At 42.6% G+C, this 19,687-nt stretch overlaps 1 protein-coding gene and 1 pseudogene across 1 annotated transcript in view; both read left to right on the top strand.

Moving 5' to 3' along the window:
- Nucleotides 1-19,687, top strand: part of LOC126412532 (acetylcholinesterase-like) — a 118,554-nt gene that overhangs the window by 42,510 nt on the left and 56,357 nt on the right. The window contains exons 4-5 of the mRNA XM_050082174.1: nucleotides 6,235-6,420; nucleotides 13,963-14,162. Coding sequence (XP_049938131.1) covers nucleotides 6,235-6,420; nucleotides 13,963-14,162 — 386 coding nt within the window. The remainder of the gene's footprint in view (nucleotides 1-6,234; nucleotides 6,421-13,962; nucleotides 14,163-19,687) is intronic.
- LOC126413460 (5S ribosomal RNA) lies at nucleotides 3,475-3,592 on the top strand (annotated as a pseudogene).

Raw genomic sequence — 19,687 nt, 5'->3', positions numbered from 1 at the left:
TGCATCCCACCAAATAGTGTCTTTCCAGTAGTTACAGACACAGCCAAAAACTAATGGAACAAGACATGGGAGACCGAAGATCTGCATTAGGGCATCAGGTACAAACAAGTCCATCCTCATCAACTGAAGGCCCAGTGGTATGTTAAATAGCGAGCATCTAGCATAGGTAATGAGACACAGTTTGGGAGGATCACTGCCAGGTTGAAGCTCGACCACAGCTGGTACTGACACCACCTTTCTAGACTACTCGTACCATCACCATTTTGCAACTGTGCGGAGCTGCAGGAAATTACATTTTCTTCAGCTGCCCTCGCTACAGAACGGAATCCGAATGGTAGGTTATGGATCCATCACGCGCTTCCTTCTCATACGCTAATACTATTTTTTCCTAACAATTTAGACTTTTATAAATTAGTAATAGGCATTTCAGTTGAAGAGGAATGAATTGACATCTCCAAAAGCGGCAATCACAGAAATCGAAAAGAAAAGCGTGGGTACAAAGAAGCTAACTGCGAAGAAACTATGGGTAACAGAAGAAAAATTTCAGTTAATTGATGAGAGAAGGAAGCAAAAAAATGTTCAGGAAAATTCAGGAATACAGAAATAAAAGTCGCTTAGGAATAAAATAAATAGAAAGTGCAAGGAAGCTAAGACGAAATGGCTGCATGAAAAATGGGAATAAATCGAAAAACAAATGATTATCGGAAGGACTGACTAATCATACAGAAAAGTCGAAATAACCTTCAGTGTACGTGAAAGCAAGGGTGGTAACTTTAAGAGTACAATGCGAATTCAACTGTAAACTGCTGAGGAGAGAGCGGATAGGTGAAAAGAGTGCGCTGAAGGCCTGTATGAGGGGGAAGACTTGTTTGATGACGTGACGGAAGAAGATATAATAGGCTATCCAGTAATAGAATCATAATTTAAAAGATCTTATGAAGACTTAAGGTCGAATAAGACAGAAGGGTAGACAAGATTCCATCAGAATTTCTAAAATCAATGCTGGGAGTGGCAACAATTATCGACATAGGTGTGTGGAATGTATGAATCTGGCGGTATACCATTTGACTTACGGAAAAACATCTTCCACACAATTTCAATGGTTTCAAGGGCCGACAAGTGCGAGAAATATCGCACAATCAGGTTAGCAGCTCACGCATCCAAGTTGCTGGCAAGAATGATGTACAGAAGCATGGAAAAGAAAACTGAAGATGTGTTAGATAACGGTCGGTTTGGCTTTGGGAAAGGTAACGGCAGCAGAGAGGCAATTCTGAGTGTGGGGCTGATAACGGAAGAATGTCTAAATAAAAATCAAGACACGTTCATAGGATTTGTCGACCTTGAAAAAGAGGAATCAAATCGCGCAAGTTGTTCGAAATTCTGCGAAAAACTGGAGTAAGCAATAGGGGGAGACGGAAATATACAATAACTACGTGAGCCAAGAGTGAACAATGAGAGCGGAAGACCAAACACGAAGTGCTCGGATTAAAAAGGCTGTATACTATTTTTACAGTAAAGGAGTAATGACGGAAATAAAAGAATGTTCAAGAGTGGTATTAAACTACAGGGTGAAAGAATATCAGTGGTAAGATTCCCTTACGACAATTGTCAGTGGAAATGAAGAAGACTTACAGGATCTGCTGAATGGAATTAACAGTCTAATGAGCGCAGAATATGGACTGAGGTTAAATCGAAGGAAGACGAAAGTAATGAGAAGTAGCAGAAATGAGAACAGCGAGAAATTTACAATCAGGATTGGTGATCACGAAGTAGATCAAATTAACGAAATCTGCTACCTGGGCATCAAAATAACCCATGACGGACGGAGCATGGAGGACATAAAAAAGGAAACTAGCATTGGTAAAGAGGGCATTCTTGGCCAATAGAAGTCTACGGACGTCAAATACAGGCATTAATCTGAGGAAGAGATTTCTGAGAATGCGCGTATGGAGCACAGCATTGCATGCTAGTGAAACATGGACTGTGGGAAAACCGGAACAGAAGAGAATCGAAGCATTTGAGGTGTGAACCTACAGAAAAATGTTGAAAATTAGGTGGACTGATAAGGAATGAGGAGGTCCTCTGGAGAATCGGTGGGGAAAGGAATGTGTGGAAAACAGTGACAAGAGGAAGGGACAGGATCGTAGAACAAAAAAAAAATAAATGGTTCAAATGGCTCTGAGCACTATGGAACTTAACAGCTGTGGTCATCAGTCCCCTAGAACTTAGAACTACTTAAACCTAACTAACCTAAGGACATCACACACATCCATGCCCGAGGCAGGATTCGAACCTGCGACCGTAGCAGTCGCGCAGTTCCGAACTGAGCGCCTAGAACCGCTCGGCCACCACGGCCGGCGATAAAATTTGTTAAGACATCAGGGAGTAACTTCCGTGGTATTAGAGGGTAGAAACTGTAGAGGAAAACAGAGATTGGAATACATCCAGCAAGTAATTGAGGGCATAGGTTGCAAGTGCTTCACTGAGGTGAAAAAGTTGGCACAGGAGAGAAATTCCTGGTGGGCCGCGTCAAACCAGTTAGAAGACTGATGACTCAAAAAATAAAGAAGTACCAATGGATCTGGTTTTAAAAGTGTAAATTGAACTGTAGCTGTTAAGTGTGGGCACGAGTCGTGTATAAGCGTGTGGTGTGCTGGTGTTTTTGTGTGTTTGAAATCTGACTGTTATCGTAAGGGGCCGAAGTATTTCTGCCTGTATTATTATGCTTGAACTGTCCATGACACTGTATTTTCGGTTTCTATACCATTCACCAAGGACCTGCAGCTTTTTATCTTTTAAGACACTGTGTGTTTGGACTATCTGTTTGCATGCAACCGAAGTCCAATAAATAAGTAAAAAGAAACTTAACCAGATCACATCTTCTTAATTTCCTACCTTTTTACAAACTCTTTACAGGTAATGTACACCTCATAACCAATAAATTATGTCAGAGCTCACTTTTATCATTGGAAAAATCTTACTGTTTCAAATCTTGTTCTGGGATCTCTATCTTAACATTATATAAGCAGTCTAAAACCTTCCACGTTTCCTGGCCTCTTCCACGTATATAGCCATCTTTCATGATTCTTTAACCAAGTGACAGCGATGATTACATTACCCTCTGTTCAAAGCTCCTTCCTGTGCTGCCACGAGGGATAGCCGCGCGGTCTAGGTGTCTTGCCACAATTCGCGCGGTTCCCCCCCATCAGAGGTTCGACTCCTCCCGTGGGCATGGGTGTGTGTGTTGTCCTTATCGTAAGTTAGATTAAGTAGTGTGTAAACCTACTAGGGACCGATGACCTGAACAGTTTGGTTCCATAGGAACCTATCACCACCAGCCTCCTGCGCTTCCTGTTCCATTTCTTTGCCATCAATCCACTACTATTTCTCCAGTCTACTACTTTTCCTTCTCTTCCTCTTGCTACTATTAAATTCTAGTCCCAATTAAATTTTATTCTCCCTTAATAAGATGAGGGCAACGGCCTTGCCGCAGTGGATACACCAGTTCCCGTCAGATCACCGAAGTTAAGCGCTGTCGGGCGTGGCCGACACTTGAATGGGTGACCATCCGGGCCACCATGCGTTGTTGCCTTTTTTTGGGGTGCATTCAGCCTCGTGATGCCAATTGAGGAGCTACTCGACCGAATAGCAGCGGCCGTGGTCTAAGAAAATCATCGTAACGGCCGGGAGAGCGGTGTGCTGACCACAGGCCCCTCCTATCCGCATCCTCATCTGAGGATGACGCGGCGGTCGGATGGTCCCGATGGGCCACTTGTAGCCTGATGACGGAGTCCTTTAATAATATGAGTAATTTCTTTAATAACATCACACATTTTTCAATCTTTTCTATGGGACTAACACTGGATGAGTTAGTGAGTCAGTCGAATTGCAGTAGTGTTCCTGAGTGTTCCATAAATTGTAAGCATAAGCGCGAAACCTACTTAACACGGTTGTCGTCATACCGGAAGATGGAGAGCCCCGAGCATTCTCATAATGAAGACGCAGAAAAAAGGGCAGCACTTGGTCATCGAAAAAGTTGCAATAAACATTCTGATTATAGAATTTCATGGTAAGCTGAATGAGTAAACTCAAGCCATGGTCAGCAAAAACACTCCCAAAAAACTGGCTGGCTTGAACTACATTTTCTACACACTCTGGTAAAATGTCTCATCAGTCTGTCGGTGCACTCGACGCCCCACAACATTTGAAAAGGAGCAAAGTCGCTACTTGTTAAAAAAAAATTAAATTAAATTAAACCTAACCAACCTAAGGACATCACACACATCCATACCTGAGGCAGGATTCGAACCTGCGACTGTAGCGGTCACGCGGTTCCAGACTGAAGTGCCTAGGACCGCTCGACCACACTGGCTGGCCGCCACTTCTTAGCCCACATTACATGCCTCCACTCAGCTGATTTTGAGTTTCTCCATTGTTGAGTACTGGAGTTTTTCGAGGTATTTCAGTCCAGATGTGTACTGCATGCAGATTCCTTCACGATGTCCACCTGTAAACTTCAGTACCTGAGCTTCCTTCAATTTTGAGGGCATAAAAGATTACCAGCCAGTTTACATTATCTAAAGCTTTCTGCATGTTAATGAAAGTGGATAGCATTTCTTCACTTATATGTAATGTCTTATCGGTGATTACTCAAGGACATAGAATAAATGTTTTTCCTCTGTTTCTCCTGTACCCAGTATGAACAGGTGGTGTGACACTTTAAATTCGATAATTACGTTTGTTTCAAAGAGTCAGAAATAAGGAGAGAAACAATAAGGAAAATTTGTAACTAATGAGGACTCGCCCCTTTCTTCTTTACACATTAGACTGCAATTTGTGTTAAACCAGTAATAAGTAATCTTTTTATGTAGGAATCGATCTACTTGCTAATGAAATGTAAATACTCTGAAACTGTAACCCAGTATTGGACAGTCCACTTCGAAACAAGAACAAGCTGAAAAACTTTATTTACTGTGTGGTCTTGAGAACGTCCAAACACGATAGCGCTACTGTGCCACATCTCCAAGTCGACTGACCTTACTACTGTGATTCCATACAGTCAACTGACACATGTGCACCACTGTACTGTCATCACCGCTTTGTGCCAGTTCTGACAAAAGTAATGAGACCGACAACACTGCGAGCGATATGGGAACGCTGTGTTGTTCTACTTGTGTAGACTGGTGTGTTCGCTCCTTCCAGATGCTCACTCGGAATTTCAACTCCATGCAGCCATCACGTGATTTTTCAGAGCACCATCAGTCAAGTTGTGTTATTGTTGTATGTACGAAAATGGAACAGCAGAATTTAGAGCAACATTATGCAATCAAATTTTCTGTTAAACTAGGGAAATTCGCGAGTGCGACCTTTGAAAAGTTGAATAAGGCTTATGGGAACATTCTTCATCAAGACCAAAAGTTTTTCTCTGTCACAAATAATTTTTGGAAGGCAGAGAATACGTTGAAAATGAAACTCGTTTAGGGAGACCTTCAATTTCAAAAACAGACGAACATGTGCGTGCTCTTGTGAGATTGGACAAACATTTATCGATAAGGATTACAGGACAGCCGACCTTTGCGGCCGAGCGGTTCTAGGTGCTTCAGTCCGGAACTGCACTGCTGCTATGGTCGCAGGTTCGAATCCTGCCTTGGGCATTGATGTGTCTGATGTCCTTAGGTTAGTTAGGTTTAAGTAATTCTAAGTCTAGGGGCTGATGACCTCAGATGTTAAGTCCCATAGTGCTTAGATCCATTTGATTATAGGAGACCTGTTAAGCTTAAATACCTTCATTGTATATCAGATTTTGACTGAAGATTTGCAGATGCAAAAGGTTTGTGCCAAAATGGTGCCAAAGAACCTAAGAATTGAGCAGAACCACAATTGAAGAAACGTGTGTGATCTTCTTGAGAGGATTGCCAATGGCCACGAATGGTTCAGTTGTGTGTTCCCAGGTGATTTATCCTGGATCACTGAGTATCATCCTGAGACAAAGTGGTAAAGTGAGGAGTAGTGGCATTTTGAGACATCTCCTCGACAGCAAAAAGCTCGAATGAGCTGAAAAAAGACCAAAACAATGCTGATATTGTCTGGTGCGCTAAAGTATCCCTTTCGTCTATGTCTGTATTACTGATGTTCTGAGACGTTGAGTTTATACTGGTACAGTCCAACATCTTTCAAGAAAAGGAAGTTCCCTTCAGTTTTATGTAAAAAGTTTCTGTCGCCATCTGCCAACAGGTTTCCTGAGCTTGGAGGATGAGGTGATACCAGGCAACGCAGGCCTCAAGGACCAGCAGATGGCGCTGCAGTGGGTGCAGCGCAACATTGCGGCCTTTGGTGGCGACCCCGCCAGGGTCACCATTGGAGGCCAGAGCGCCGGCGGTTGCTCCGCCTCGCACCACTTCACCTCTCCGCAGTCTGCGGGTATGCCTGCTCCCGTTGCCTCACAAACTTTGAAAGCGCACTGCTTTTAGTTAATCACTGTCTATGTTGATTAGGATGCTCAGCAAGCTGCATAAGACTACTAGTCCTTCCTCTGCGAGTCAAACTTCAGATTCCTGGGTGCTTACCGTTACACTAGCCATTTCCTTGTCCCGTGAAATGGTTTCCAGCTTATCTGTTTACAGAGGGTGTATTTCTTCAAGGTGGCTATTTGTGCGAAAATGAAGATAGAAACTTTGATTAAATCAGAACTTACCAATAGGAATATTGGCATGCATTACTGGCATAAGGTTGCCTGGGAGTGGAAGGACTGGGCAAAATAAGGATTGAACATTATTGATATTAAGAATTTTATTAGTGCTCCTCCGAATAAATGATTTTATCAATTAGGTCAACAGGACCTTGACATACTAAGACAAACCCAATAATTACATAAAAATTTAAGAACAACTGCTGAAATCGACCAACAATGTTAGCAAATATTTCAGTGAGACCAAATAACAAACCGGTTGTAATGTTAAATGAAATAATTGCTCTCAACTCTCCAAAAGCCATTCATGGGAATACGATGTATGAAAGTTTAAATTTACAACAAATGTTATTCTCTTCCCAAAAGTATGCCATTTGTATGCGTCACTAGTTATTATTGTTGAAATATTTACAGAAAAAAATCAATAAGAGAAGCAAGATAATATTTCATCAAATGAAGTTACATAACAACCTCTTTAAAGGTTCTAAGCATACAATCTTCAAAACAAGTAGGCCAATAAGATCTTTAGAACGCATTTGACCAAAATAGAACAAATAATTCAAATTTTCCTAAAAAGGATTGCATTGAAAGGAAACCAAAATAATTAAAGGTGCTTGATATGAAGCCGCCATGCTTCGCACAATGTGGTGTGGATGAATGGATCAGAAATTACTTAGGGCAGGCCTGATACGCTGCTCACCACACTCCTTTCCTAAGCGACCAGTGGGAAAAAACCTCAGGCAAAAACGTACAATGATAGGCTGATGAACAGAGAACTAATATTTAAGCAAAACGAGTAAAAAACGTCAGTTACCAGATTACACGCTGGCAGCGTAGACGAAACAGCTGTGAAAAGTTACTTAAAGATAATAGGGCGATTGGACAAGGCTGCTACACCCACTTACACCTGATAGTAAAGAAGTTGAGCGGCCAACCGAGATTCAGCTTCAAATCACGCCACGAGGTGGAAACGGTAAATACTTCACAGGCGCGGGACAGAAAACATAGGTGGATGGAGGGCCGAACGATTGGCTGGTGAACCTCAACTACCTAAACACAAGCTTGGCTTGGAAGTTGGAAGTACGATGTAACCCACCAAAACACATGCAACAAGATTTGCCCCTATATATATATATATATATATATATATATATATATATATATATATATATATATATATATATATAGAGGGGGTGGTCCATTGATAGTGACTGGGCCAAATATCTCACGAAATACGCATCAAACGAGAAAACTACGAAGAACGAAACTCGTCTGGCTTAAAGGGGGAAACCAGATGGCGCTATGGTTAGCCCGCTAGATGGCGCTGCCATAGGTCAAACGAATATCAACTGCGTTTTTTAAAATAGGAACCCGCATTTTTTTATTACATATTCGTGTAGTACGTAAAGATATATGAATGTTTTAGTTGGAGCACTTTTTTCGCTTTGTGATTTTTAATTTAAAAAACCTACCTGTTACCAACTGTTCGTCACAAAGCGAAAAAAGTGGTCCAACTAAAACATTCATATGTCTTTGCGTACTACAGGTATATGTAATAAAAAATGGGGGTTACTATTTAAAAAAAACGCAGTTGATATCCGTTTGACCTATGGCAGCGCCACCTAGCGGGCCAACCATAGCGCCATCTGGTTTCCCCCTTCAAGCTAGACAAGTTTCATTCTTTGTAGTTTTTTCGTTTGACGCTTATTTCGTGAGATATTTGGCCTGGTGACGATCAATGGACCACCCTGTATATTGGAAGGCCTTACTAATAACACATTGAACAGAAAAGAAGTTTACAAAACCCCAAAATTGTAAAACACAATCAAATCACAGCTCTATGACAAGTACCAAACAGAAGCTATTATGTTCTGATACGAGTGACACGCTCCTCAAATATCCTGACCAGACGCAGGAACAGGGAACAACCGGAGGCTGAACTGAGTTCGATATAGAAGAAGCAGGGCACCAAAATGTGCAGGAAGCGCAAAGCCACAATTATCACATCTCTCACTGGGGCGGATGATCAGTCTTTACGAATGCCTTGTGGTCTCGACACCGAAGCAACAAACTAAATGTAGCTCACCGAGCATGCAAAGCCGCTGTGCGACGACAAACAGTGGAAAGACTTGGAGCCTCCACGAGACTTGTGGATGACGACGACCCACCGCTCGCCTCCAGACCCGGTCGGCCAAAGGAATAATGTGTCCACTCCCGTTTCCGGTGCACGTCTCTCGTGTCCGGAAGATGCTCCGCCAGGTCAACTTGCAAGTCACACGGGCTGTAGAACAAACAGATGGGCCGTTGTCTTGCATGCTTGCGCTGTCCGTGTTGGTTCACTGACTGCCTCTCCTGGGAAACGGCCTCCATGACATTTGCGGCAAACGTGCCACGTCCCCCTTCACGCCAAAGATTCTGTTCCAGGAGACGTGGCGCGAGTTGTCGATCGTGCAACGGTTAAAATACAAAGATGCATGCTTATATAACGTTGAGGTAGTTTTTAGATTACGGTTAGTATCAGAGTGAAACGGTGAGGATGCGGGGATCTGGGAGTGGTAAGCTGCCAAGCCTACACTCAGCATAATGAAGTTTCACAATTTATTTCACACTAATAATTTCATACAAGGCACACACTGGTAACCCGAGCACACTCGGTTATAAACACTCACAAGGTAAATGCTGAGTTGTTTAAAATAACTAACAACTAAATCAGACGCCCTAAATATCAGAATATTTTTTTCTTAAAAGGATCTCTGTGCCTCAGAGTTCAATTAATTCAGAACAAGTAGCTGACAAAATTCCGATTAGAAGCGTTATATTGCAGTCAACAACTTAATTACAGCACCAGAACAGCAAACCAATATCTGACGAAAGAAGTTAACAGACTCACCCCTGAAAAACTTCGTCCAGAAGTTGATGTAAGAATTATTTACATTCACCACAGGTCTAAACAGACCTTTCGCACATTTAGACAGGTGTAAAGAAACAATTAGGTTTAAGAAAAAACGCAATTACCAGGCATGCCATAACATCTTAAAACAGTTACTTGTAATTTAAGCGAAGGTACCTGAGTTGCACCTTATCCACAAATCAATAGCATAAACCAATTCATTATATCAGTGTTCCTGTAACTCGATAGATCACAGGGCCCCTTTATCCCAGTCGCGCACATTTAAACAGGGTATCAGGTAGTACTTAAGGAACCGTAACTGGGGAATTGTCTCTCAGATGATGCCATTAAATAAATTCAACCCCTGAGATAATCCATGTCGAGAAAAGATACCATAATAAAAAAGGAACTTCACCTCAATCAACGGCCACTTCAACCAGTTCAAAAGAAAGAGAAGTTTGCGGTAAGATCTCACCCATGGCTGCAATATCTACAGATTAAATTAAATTGCAGAAATGCACAAGTTACTTTTGGCGTTCTCTATATAAATGGAACACAATTTAAAATACTGAACCACGATACTTCGCACCTGATTTCTAAACATCGAACACAGAATCACTTTTCGTCTACAAGTAAATGTTGGGACTATCAAGATTTACGCTCGCGAGTAATACAGGGTGACAATTATAGAACTATATGAAATCAAAAAGTTATAGATCCTTAACGGTTTAGGTTAGGACGTTCAAACTGCACGGTTGGCCGCGGGACGTGATGGGAATTAGTATGGACATTATGGGTTGGTTTAGCGACGAAGTCCACTTTCATTTGGATGGGTTCGTCAATGAGCAAAATTGGCGCATTTGGAGGACTGAGAATCCGCATTTCGCGATCGAGGAGTCTCTTCACCTTCAAAGGGTGACTGTGTGATGTGCAATATCCAGTCACGGAATAATCGGTGCAATATTCCCTGACTCTCGAACAGTGAGTGAAGGTTTTGGAAGATGATTTCATTCTCATTATCCAAAGTGACCGTTGCAATGGTTTATGCAAGACGGAGCACGACCCCTCGAAGCAGGTGACGGTTTGATGTCTGGAGAAGTACTTTGGCGACCGCACTCTGGCTCACCCCAGAGCCAGAACGCGGTCTAGCATGGGCCTCGATTGGCCACCTAATTCTCCGGATCTGAATACATGCGACTCACTTTTGTGGGACTATATTAAAGACAAGGTGTGCAGCAACAACCCAAAAGCCACTTCTGTGCCCGAAACAGCCATTCAGGAGGTCATCGACAGCATCTATGTTCCGACACTTCAGCTGGTCATGCAGAATTTCGCTATTCTCCTGCGCCACATAATCGCCAGTGATGACAGGCATATCGAACATGATATAACCTAAATCCGAATATCTGTAGTGACATTTACGTATTGAAGAAAGTGTGTTCACGCAGTAGTTTGTAACTAATTTACGTTTTTTCCCCCCTGTATCTTCAGTCGCTTTGGCGCAAGTAACAATGGAAGGCCGCGACGTTCGGATCACATATTTACTTCAAACTTTGTACACCTTTAATAGTCCATTAGGACAACACAATGTGCAAGTAGTAAGACATACTAGTTAGGCCATTTCGAGAAAATCACAAGAGAAGTTGACAACAGACTGGCGGCGGTTATGTCCTTAGCGTCCAAACTCAGTAATGGGTGGATCGCTGGATTGAGTCCCGCTCATCTAATAATTTATATTATTTCAACACTATTCGTATTATTTCGTACATATTAGATTTGAAAGGTAGTGTGATGAAAACTCATGTATATTTGCATGAACTGTTATTGAAATTCCAGTGTTATTCCTTGTTTACTAATTTTTATAGTTACTAGAAATATGATACAACTTGTGTTTCTACAGGCAAGCTGATACCGTTATCCAGCGCCTTCAGTCTTGTACATATTTGATCCACAACGAACGAGAAACTGCCTCTTTTGAATAAATGATTATGAATCGAAACCTTTAGCTGCCGACCGCTGTTGCTGATATACCTCAATGGGTATAGCCACCGAGGACACAGATGGATAGCGCGACTTCAGGGACTTATCCCTCGCACGCTTCTCGTGAGACCCACATTCCCAAATGTCCGCAATCTACATTCGTAATGTTCGTAATAGATATTTGCCCATTCACTCATTACTCGCGCCAGCTAAGGTGACGATTCCCGTAAGTGTTCGGGAAACCTGTGCTCATTCACACAGACGAAGGTCAATGGCCGGGTAGCCTTTAACTGTATATGAAGAAAGTAACTGTTGCCTAAAGAACAGATACCATGATGACCTTGCAGATTCTCTAGAATAAATGATTATGAATCAAAACCCGCAGCTGCCGACAAATGGATAGAGCGTCTGCCATGTAAGTAGGAGATCCCGGGTTCGCGTCACACATTTTCAGCTGTCCCCATTGAGATATATCAACAACACCTATCGGCAGCTGAGGGTTTCGATTCATAATCATTTATTCCAGAAAAGCTGCACGTTCATCTATGGTATCTGTTCTTTCGGCAACAGTTACTCTTCTTTTGAAGATGCTATGAAAATACATTCAGTCGTACTACGACAAATTAAGACATCAGTATTTACGAAAATGTTTCGTTCCGCGTGGTTTGCATCCAAACAAAGAAAAATTTTTCAAAATGTCTGCGAGCTTTGTTTTTCCTGGAGCCACATTTGGTCTATGCTTACATAGTTTGGAAGGAATGGCGATTGTCCCTTAGGAAGCAGTCAAGAGAGCTTTCGAGACCTTAACTTTTCCCGGCGAATTGAATGTTCAAATAACTTACGGGTTTGCTGCCGGTTGACGTCGTCGAACACCACCGATATTTCGACAGGAGCACACCCTGCCATTCTCAAGGCATAAATGCAAGGAAGAAGAAATGTGCAAGGAAATTTAATACCTCGGTTCACAGAGGAGAAACAAGGAAGACAGCACACGCAGAACAAGTGGCAACACAAACAAAGATAACCAACATCAGAAATATCTATAGTTAGTTGCTATTAATCAACAGGTGAGGTAGCACTAATTCTGTCCCTCTGTATTTTGATGAGGGACAGAGCCGGATTCCAAGCAGCATTTAAACAAAATCCACCATCTCTGTTAATAAGGTTGCTTGATAGTTTGATTTCAACAGCTTCCTTAATAACACTATCCCAATAGCTGGACGTGCAAGCCAGAATCTCCGTGTTGTTGTATTCCATAGGATGACCGGTGTCAAGGCAATGTTCTGCAATAGCGGATTTGCTCGGCTGTTGTAAGCGTGTGTGACGCTTATGTTCAATACACCGGTCTTCCACAGTCCCGATTGTCTGACCAATATGTGACGTGCCACAACTGCAAGGAATACGATGGACCCCAGCCTTACGCAAACCAAGATAATCTTTTACGGACGCCAACAGGTCCTTAATCTTAGAAGGTGATCGAAAAACACGTTTCACATCATATTTCCGCAAAATACGGGCAATCCTGCTGGAAATGCTTCCTGCGTAAGGTAAAAAGGCCGTAGACTTAGGTGCCACTGCGTTGCTATCGTCACTCACCCGTTGCACAGAAGGCTGATGGCGCGGCGCACGTTTGATCTGCCTCTCACTATAACCATTCTGACGAAAGGTGACTTCGAGATGTGATAGCTCAGCTGCCAAACTTTCAGGGTCTGAGATAACGTGGGCCCTGTGAACCAAGGTGCGAAGTACTCCTTCACGCTCAGCTGGATGGTGACAACTATCAGCTCGCAGATACAAGTCAGTGTGAGTAGGCTTCCTATATACAGAATGTCCCAACGTACCATCAGTCTTCCTTCTGACCAACACATCAAGGAAGGGAAGGCATCCATTCTTTTCCACCTTCATAGTGAACTGAATATTCGGGTGGATTGAATTCAGATGTTCCAAAAACCGGTTTAAATTCTCGCTACCATGAGGCCAAACAACAAACGTATCGTCTACATATCCGAAAAAACAGGCAGGTTTCAAGGTCGCTGACTCCAATGCACGTTCCTCAAAGTCCTCCATAAACAAATTGGCCACAATAGGTGACAACGGGCTTCCCATTGCAACTCCATCAGTCTGTTCGTAGTGCTGACCATTGAATAAAGATTAAGTGGAAGTCAGCACATGTGGAAACAAATTTGTTATCAGACTCTGATATTTTAGTCAGTTTTGATGTGGTTTCTCTTTTCACTCGCGTTCCTCTCTCTGTTTCGTTGCAGCTAGTTGAGGTTAAGTTTGGTGTCGAGATAACAAATTTGCTTCGACATGTGCTGACTTCCGATGTGGGTTGCAGGGATAATTTTTACTATGTCTTTCGGGCTGAAGCTGCGCCTGCCTTAGAAGTCGGACGTACGCGCAGGTCTGTTCCGCGGGGTGATCATCCAGAACGGGCAGTCGGTGTCACCGTGGGGGATCTTCCCCAACGCCCGCGACATGGCCTTCCGACTGGGCGCGCTGCTCGGCCTGCAGACCAACGACTCCCAGGAGCTGGCGGCCTTCCTCAGGGCGCAGGAGGCCAGCGACCTCGTCGACCGCGGCAAGGAGATCCTCACTGACGACGTGAGTATAGCTGGCAGCCAGGGGGCGCAGCTCTGGCTGTCGTTGGGCCCACTGACGTCCCAGGAGGTCTAGCATCCTGTTTGGAACATCAGTTCTCCGACCGGTTAGGTACTGATGGAAGCTAATCCCTAATGTCCTAACTAACGCTGTACTTTCTTCTAGTTTCTTCCCAACATTCATTTCCTCGGCAATTCTGTGAAGAACCTTCTCATTCCTCCCTTACATAAGCTTCAGTGTAGTCTGTAACATTTTATGCCGACCCTCCCTCCTAAGTCGTTCAGGCGTATTTTCTGTGATGTTTCAGCAACCATCTACAGTCTCGTTCCTGCCGTGTGTCACTGGAATCAACCCAAGCAAATATGGCTCGTGTCGATATTTCATGAGACATTCAGTGTCGACGATAAGCGTCAGTTTGTTTAGCGTTGCAAACAAAATGATTTTTAATGCGGAATTTTACGAGGTCATTCGGTAAACCGTTTCCAAATTAGTATAGTGCGATATCTGTTTTATCGACATACATATTAACAGGGACAGTAAAACACCAAAAATAGCCGATACTGCAGCAGCGAATAAGCAGCTCTGCTGCTTGGCGGTTAGGGTGTCCCTTATTTTTCGACATAAGTATGTGTTGTTGTTGTTGTTGTGGTCTTCAGTCCTGAGACTGGTTTGATGCAGCTCTCCATGCTACTCTATCCTGTGCAAGCTTTTTCATCTCCCAGTACCTACTGCAACCTACATCCTTCTGAATCTGCTTAGTGTATTCATCTCTTGGTCTCCCTCTACGATTTTTACTCTCCACGCTGCCCTCCAATACTAAATTGGTGATCCCTTAATGCCTCAGAACATGTCCTACCAACCGATCCCTTCTTCTGGTCAAGTTGTGCCACAAACTTCTCTTCTCCCCAATCCTATTCAATACTTCCTCATTAGTTATGTGATCTACCCATCTAATCTTCAGCATTCTTCTGTAGCACCACATTTCGAAAGCTTCTATTCTCTTCTTGTCCAAACTATTTATCGTCCATGTTTCACTTCCATACATGGCTACACTCCATACGAATACTTTCAGAAATGACTTCCTGACACTTAAATCAATACTGGATGTTAACAAATTTCTCTTCTTCAGAAACGATTTCCTTGCCATTGCCAGCCTACATTTTATATCCTCTCTACTTCGACCATCATCAGTTATTTTGCTCCCCAAATAGCAAAACTCCTTTCCTACTTTAAGTGCCTCATTTCCTAATCTAATTCCCTCAGCATCACCCGACTTAATTAGGCTACATTCCATTATTCTTGTTTTGCTTTTGTTGATGTTCATCTTATATCCTCCTTTCAAGACACTGTCCATTCCATTCAACTGCTCTTCCAAGTCCTTTGCTGTCTCTGACAGAATTACAATGTCATCGGCGAACCTCAAAGTTTTTATTTCTTCTCCATGAATTTTAATACCTACTCCGAATTTTTCTTTTGTTTCCTTTACTGCTTGCTCAATATACAGATTGAACAACATCGGGGAGAGGCTACAACCCTGTCTTACTCCCTTCCCAACCACTGCTTCCCTTTCATGTCCCTCGACTCTTATAACTGCCATCTGGTTTCTGTACAAATTGTAAATAGTCTTTCGCTCCCTGTATTTTACCCCTGCCACCTTTAGAATTTGAAAGAGAGTATACCAGTCAACATTGTCAAAAGCTTTCTCTAAGTCTACAAATGCTAGAAACGTAGGTTTGCCTTTCCTTAATCTTTCTTCTAAGATAAGTCGTAAGGTCAGTATTGCCTCACGTGTTCCAGTGTTTCTACGGAATCCAAACTGATCTTCCCCGAGGTTGGCTTCTACTAGTTTTTCCATTCGTCTGTAAAGAATTCGTGTTAGTGTTTTGCAGCTGTGACTTATTAAGCTGATAGTTCGGTAATTTTCACATCTGTCAACACCTGCTTTCTTTGGGATTGGAATTATTATATTCTTCTTGAAGTCTGAGGGTATTTCGCCTGTCTCATGCATCTTCCTCACCAGATAGTAGAGTTTTGTCAGGACTGGCTCTCCCACGGCCGTCAGTAGTTCCAATGGAATATTGTCTACTCCGGGGGCTTTGTTTCGACTCAGGTCTTTCAGTGCTCTGTCAAACTCTTCACGCAGTATCATACCTCCCATTTCATCTTCATCTACATCCTCTTCTATTTCCATAATATTGTCCTCAAGTACATCGCCCTTGTATAGACCCTCTATATACTCCTTCCACCTTTCTGCTTTCCCTTCTTTGCTTAGAACTGGGTTTCCATCTGAGCTCTTGATATTCATACAAGTCGTTCTCTTATCTCCAAAGGTCTCTTTAATTTTCCTGTAGGCGGTATCTATCTTACCCCTAGTGAGATAGGCCTCTACATCCTTACATTTGTCCTCTAGCCATCCCTGCTTAGCCATTTTGCACTTCCTGTCGATCTCATTTTTGAGACGTTTGTATTCCTTTTTGCCTGTTTCACTTACTGCATTTTTATATTTTCTCCTTTCATCAATTAAATTCAATATTTCTTCTGTTACCCAAGGATTTCTACTAGCCCTCGTCTTTTTACCTACTTGATCCTCTGCTGCCTTCACTACTTCATCGTTCAAAGCTACCCATTCTTCTTCTACTGTATGTATTTCCCCCATTCCTGTCAATTGCTCCCTTATGCTCTCCCTGAATCTCTGTACAATTCTGGTTCTTTCAGTTTATCCAGGTCCCATCTCCTTAAATTCCCACCTTTTTGCAGTTTCTTCAGTTTTAATCTACAGGTCATAACCAATAGATTGTGGTCAGAGTCCACATCTGCCCCTGGAAATGTCTTACAATTTAAAACCTGGTTCCTAAATCTCTGTCTTACCATTATATAATGTATCTGATACCTTTTAGTATCTCCAGGGTTCTTTCATGTGTACAACCTTCTTTCATGATTCTTAAACCAAGTGTTAGTTATGATTATGTTGTGCTCTGTGCAAAATTCTACCAGGCGGCTTCCTCTTTCATTTCTGTCCCCCAATCCATATTCACCTAATATGTTTCCTTCTCTCCCTTTTCCTACACTCGAATTCCAGTCACCCATGACTATTAAATTTTCGTCTCCCTTCACAATCTGAATAATTTCTTTTATTTCATCATACATTTCTTCAATTTCTTCATCATCTGCAGAGCTAGTTGGCATATAAACTTGTACTACTGTAGTAGGTGTGGGCTTCGTATCTATCTTGGCCACAATAATGCGTTCACTATGCTGTTTGTAGTAGCTTACCTGCATTCCTATTTTCCTATTCATTATTAAACCTACTCCTGCATTACCCCTATTTGATTTTGTGTTTATAACCCTGTAGTCACCTGACCAGAAGTCTTGTTCCTCCTGCCACCGAACTTCACTAATTCCCACAATATCTAACTTCAACCTATCCATTTCCCTTTTTAAATTTTCTAACCTACCTGCCCGATTAAGGGATCTGACATTCCACGCTCCGATCCGTAGAACGCCAGTTTTCTTTCTCCTGATAACGACATCCTCTTGAGTAGTCCCCGCCCGGAGATCCGAATGGGGGACTATTTTACCTTCGGAATATTCTACCCAAGAGGACGCCATCATCATGTAATCATACAGTAAAGCTGCATGCCCTCGGGAAAAATTACGGCTGTAGTTTCCCCTTGCTTTCAGCCATTCGCAGTACTGGCACAGCAAGGCCGTTTCGGTTATTGTTACAAGGCCAGATCAGTCAATCATCCAGACTGTTGCCCTTGCAACTACTGAAAAGGCTGCTGCCCCTCTTCAGGAACCACACGTTTGTCTGGCCTCTCAACAGATACCCCTCCGTTGTGGTTGCACCTACGGTACGGCTATCTGTATCGCTGAGGCACGCAAGCCTCCCCACCAACGGCAAGGTCCATGGTTCATGGGGGGGGGGGGGGGGTATAAGTATATATATAAACAAAGATGCAGTGACTTACCAAACGAAAGCGTTGGTATGTTGATAGAGACGATAACAAACACAAACACACACACCAATTTCAAGCTTTCGCAACCCACGGTTGCTTCATCAGGAAAGAGGGAAGGAGAGGGAAAGACGAAAGGATGTGGGTTTTAAGGGAGAGGGTAAGGAGTCATTCCAGTCCCGGGAGCGGAAAAACTTACCTTAGGGGGAAAAAGGGACAGGTGTACACTCGCAAACACACACACATATCCATCCGCACATATACAGACACCAGCAGAGATATTGGCGTTTACATATGTCTGCTTGTGTCTGTATATGTGCGGATGGATATGTGTGTGTGTTTGCGAGTGTATACCTGTCTCTTTTTCCCCCTAAGGTAAGTCTTTCCGCTCCCGGGACTGGAATGAATCCTTACCCTCTCCCGTAAAACCCACATCGTTTCGTCTTTCCCTCTCCTTCCCTCTTTTCTGATGAAGCAACCGTGGGTTGCGAAAGCTTGAAATTGCTGTGTGTGTTTGTGTTTGTTATTGTCTCTATCAACATACCAACGCTTTCGTTTGGTAAGTTACAGCATCTTTGTTTTTAGATATATTTTTCACACGTGGAACGTTTCCCTCTGTTATATATATATATAAAATTTTGCTGAGATCGAAGCACTATAACCCCGGCCGACTTGAGTGCACTGAGTTTAGTGTTATTCTAATTACCATTTATTAGTGGTTTTAATTCGCTAATTTCCTTTTCGAAATGCACTCTCATCTTCATTTCAGAGAATACATTAGCGACTTCGTGTCAATCAAGAGCAGAGGTCTGTTCTCTTGCCTGAAGATCATGAACACTAATTTTATTCAAGAATGCCCTTCGACAGGGATGAGCAGCATCTCAGTTTTGGGTGGTAAAGGGGTAATTAAGGACTTGTAAGTTGTTTATGACTATGCAGAAACGTTGGATTAAATTAATGCAAGATTTAGACGTACTATTGACTGTAGACGTGGCGCAAAAAGAATTTGTATTTTGTTGCGTTCAAGAACATCGTAAACTGTAACTAGATGGCAAGAAAGAATCACTGAAAAGAAAACATTAAACGGATCCTAAGAAATAAAAAGGCGTTTAATTTTCATTTTATCCGGTCATTACTACCTATTACACTAACGAAAAATTACGAAATCTAAAATTCCGATATTAAAACATGTCACTCTAGTCGACAAGGGTGTCATCCCACTCAGATGAATTTTTCCCATAGTAGATGTAACCAAAGAGAAAACATTTAAAAATGAGCATAAAATATTTCGAAATGAAAAATTTTGGTGGGAAAATAAGGAACGTCCTAATGGCGGTGGCAGTCAGTGCACGCCAGGGCGGCGCTGTAGCTGCTGGAGTGCTGGTTATTCTTGGTGTTTTACTGCACCAGTTAATAAATGTGAAGTGTTGGCAGAAGTGCCAACACCGTGTTGTTAGAGGAGGCCGAAATGCACGCTATAAGCTCACGCAGGCTGGCGTGATGTCTGGAACAGGACAATGTCTTGAGAATTGCAATAAAGTACGAAAATCTTGTAATACTTAACTTTAATCC

Source organism: Schistocerca serialis, chromosome 7 (genome assembly GCF_023864345.2).
Source record: "Schistocerca serialis cubense isolate TAMUIC-IGC-003099 chromosome 7, iqSchSeri2.2, whole genome shotgun sequence".
NCBI classification, from domain to species: domain Eukaryota; kingdom Metazoa; phylum Arthropoda; class Insecta; order Orthoptera; family Acrididae; genus Schistocerca; species Schistocerca serialis.
The sequence above is the reverse complement of the archived record's forward strand: the minus strand, read 5'-3'. Positions and strand labels throughout refer to the sequence as shown.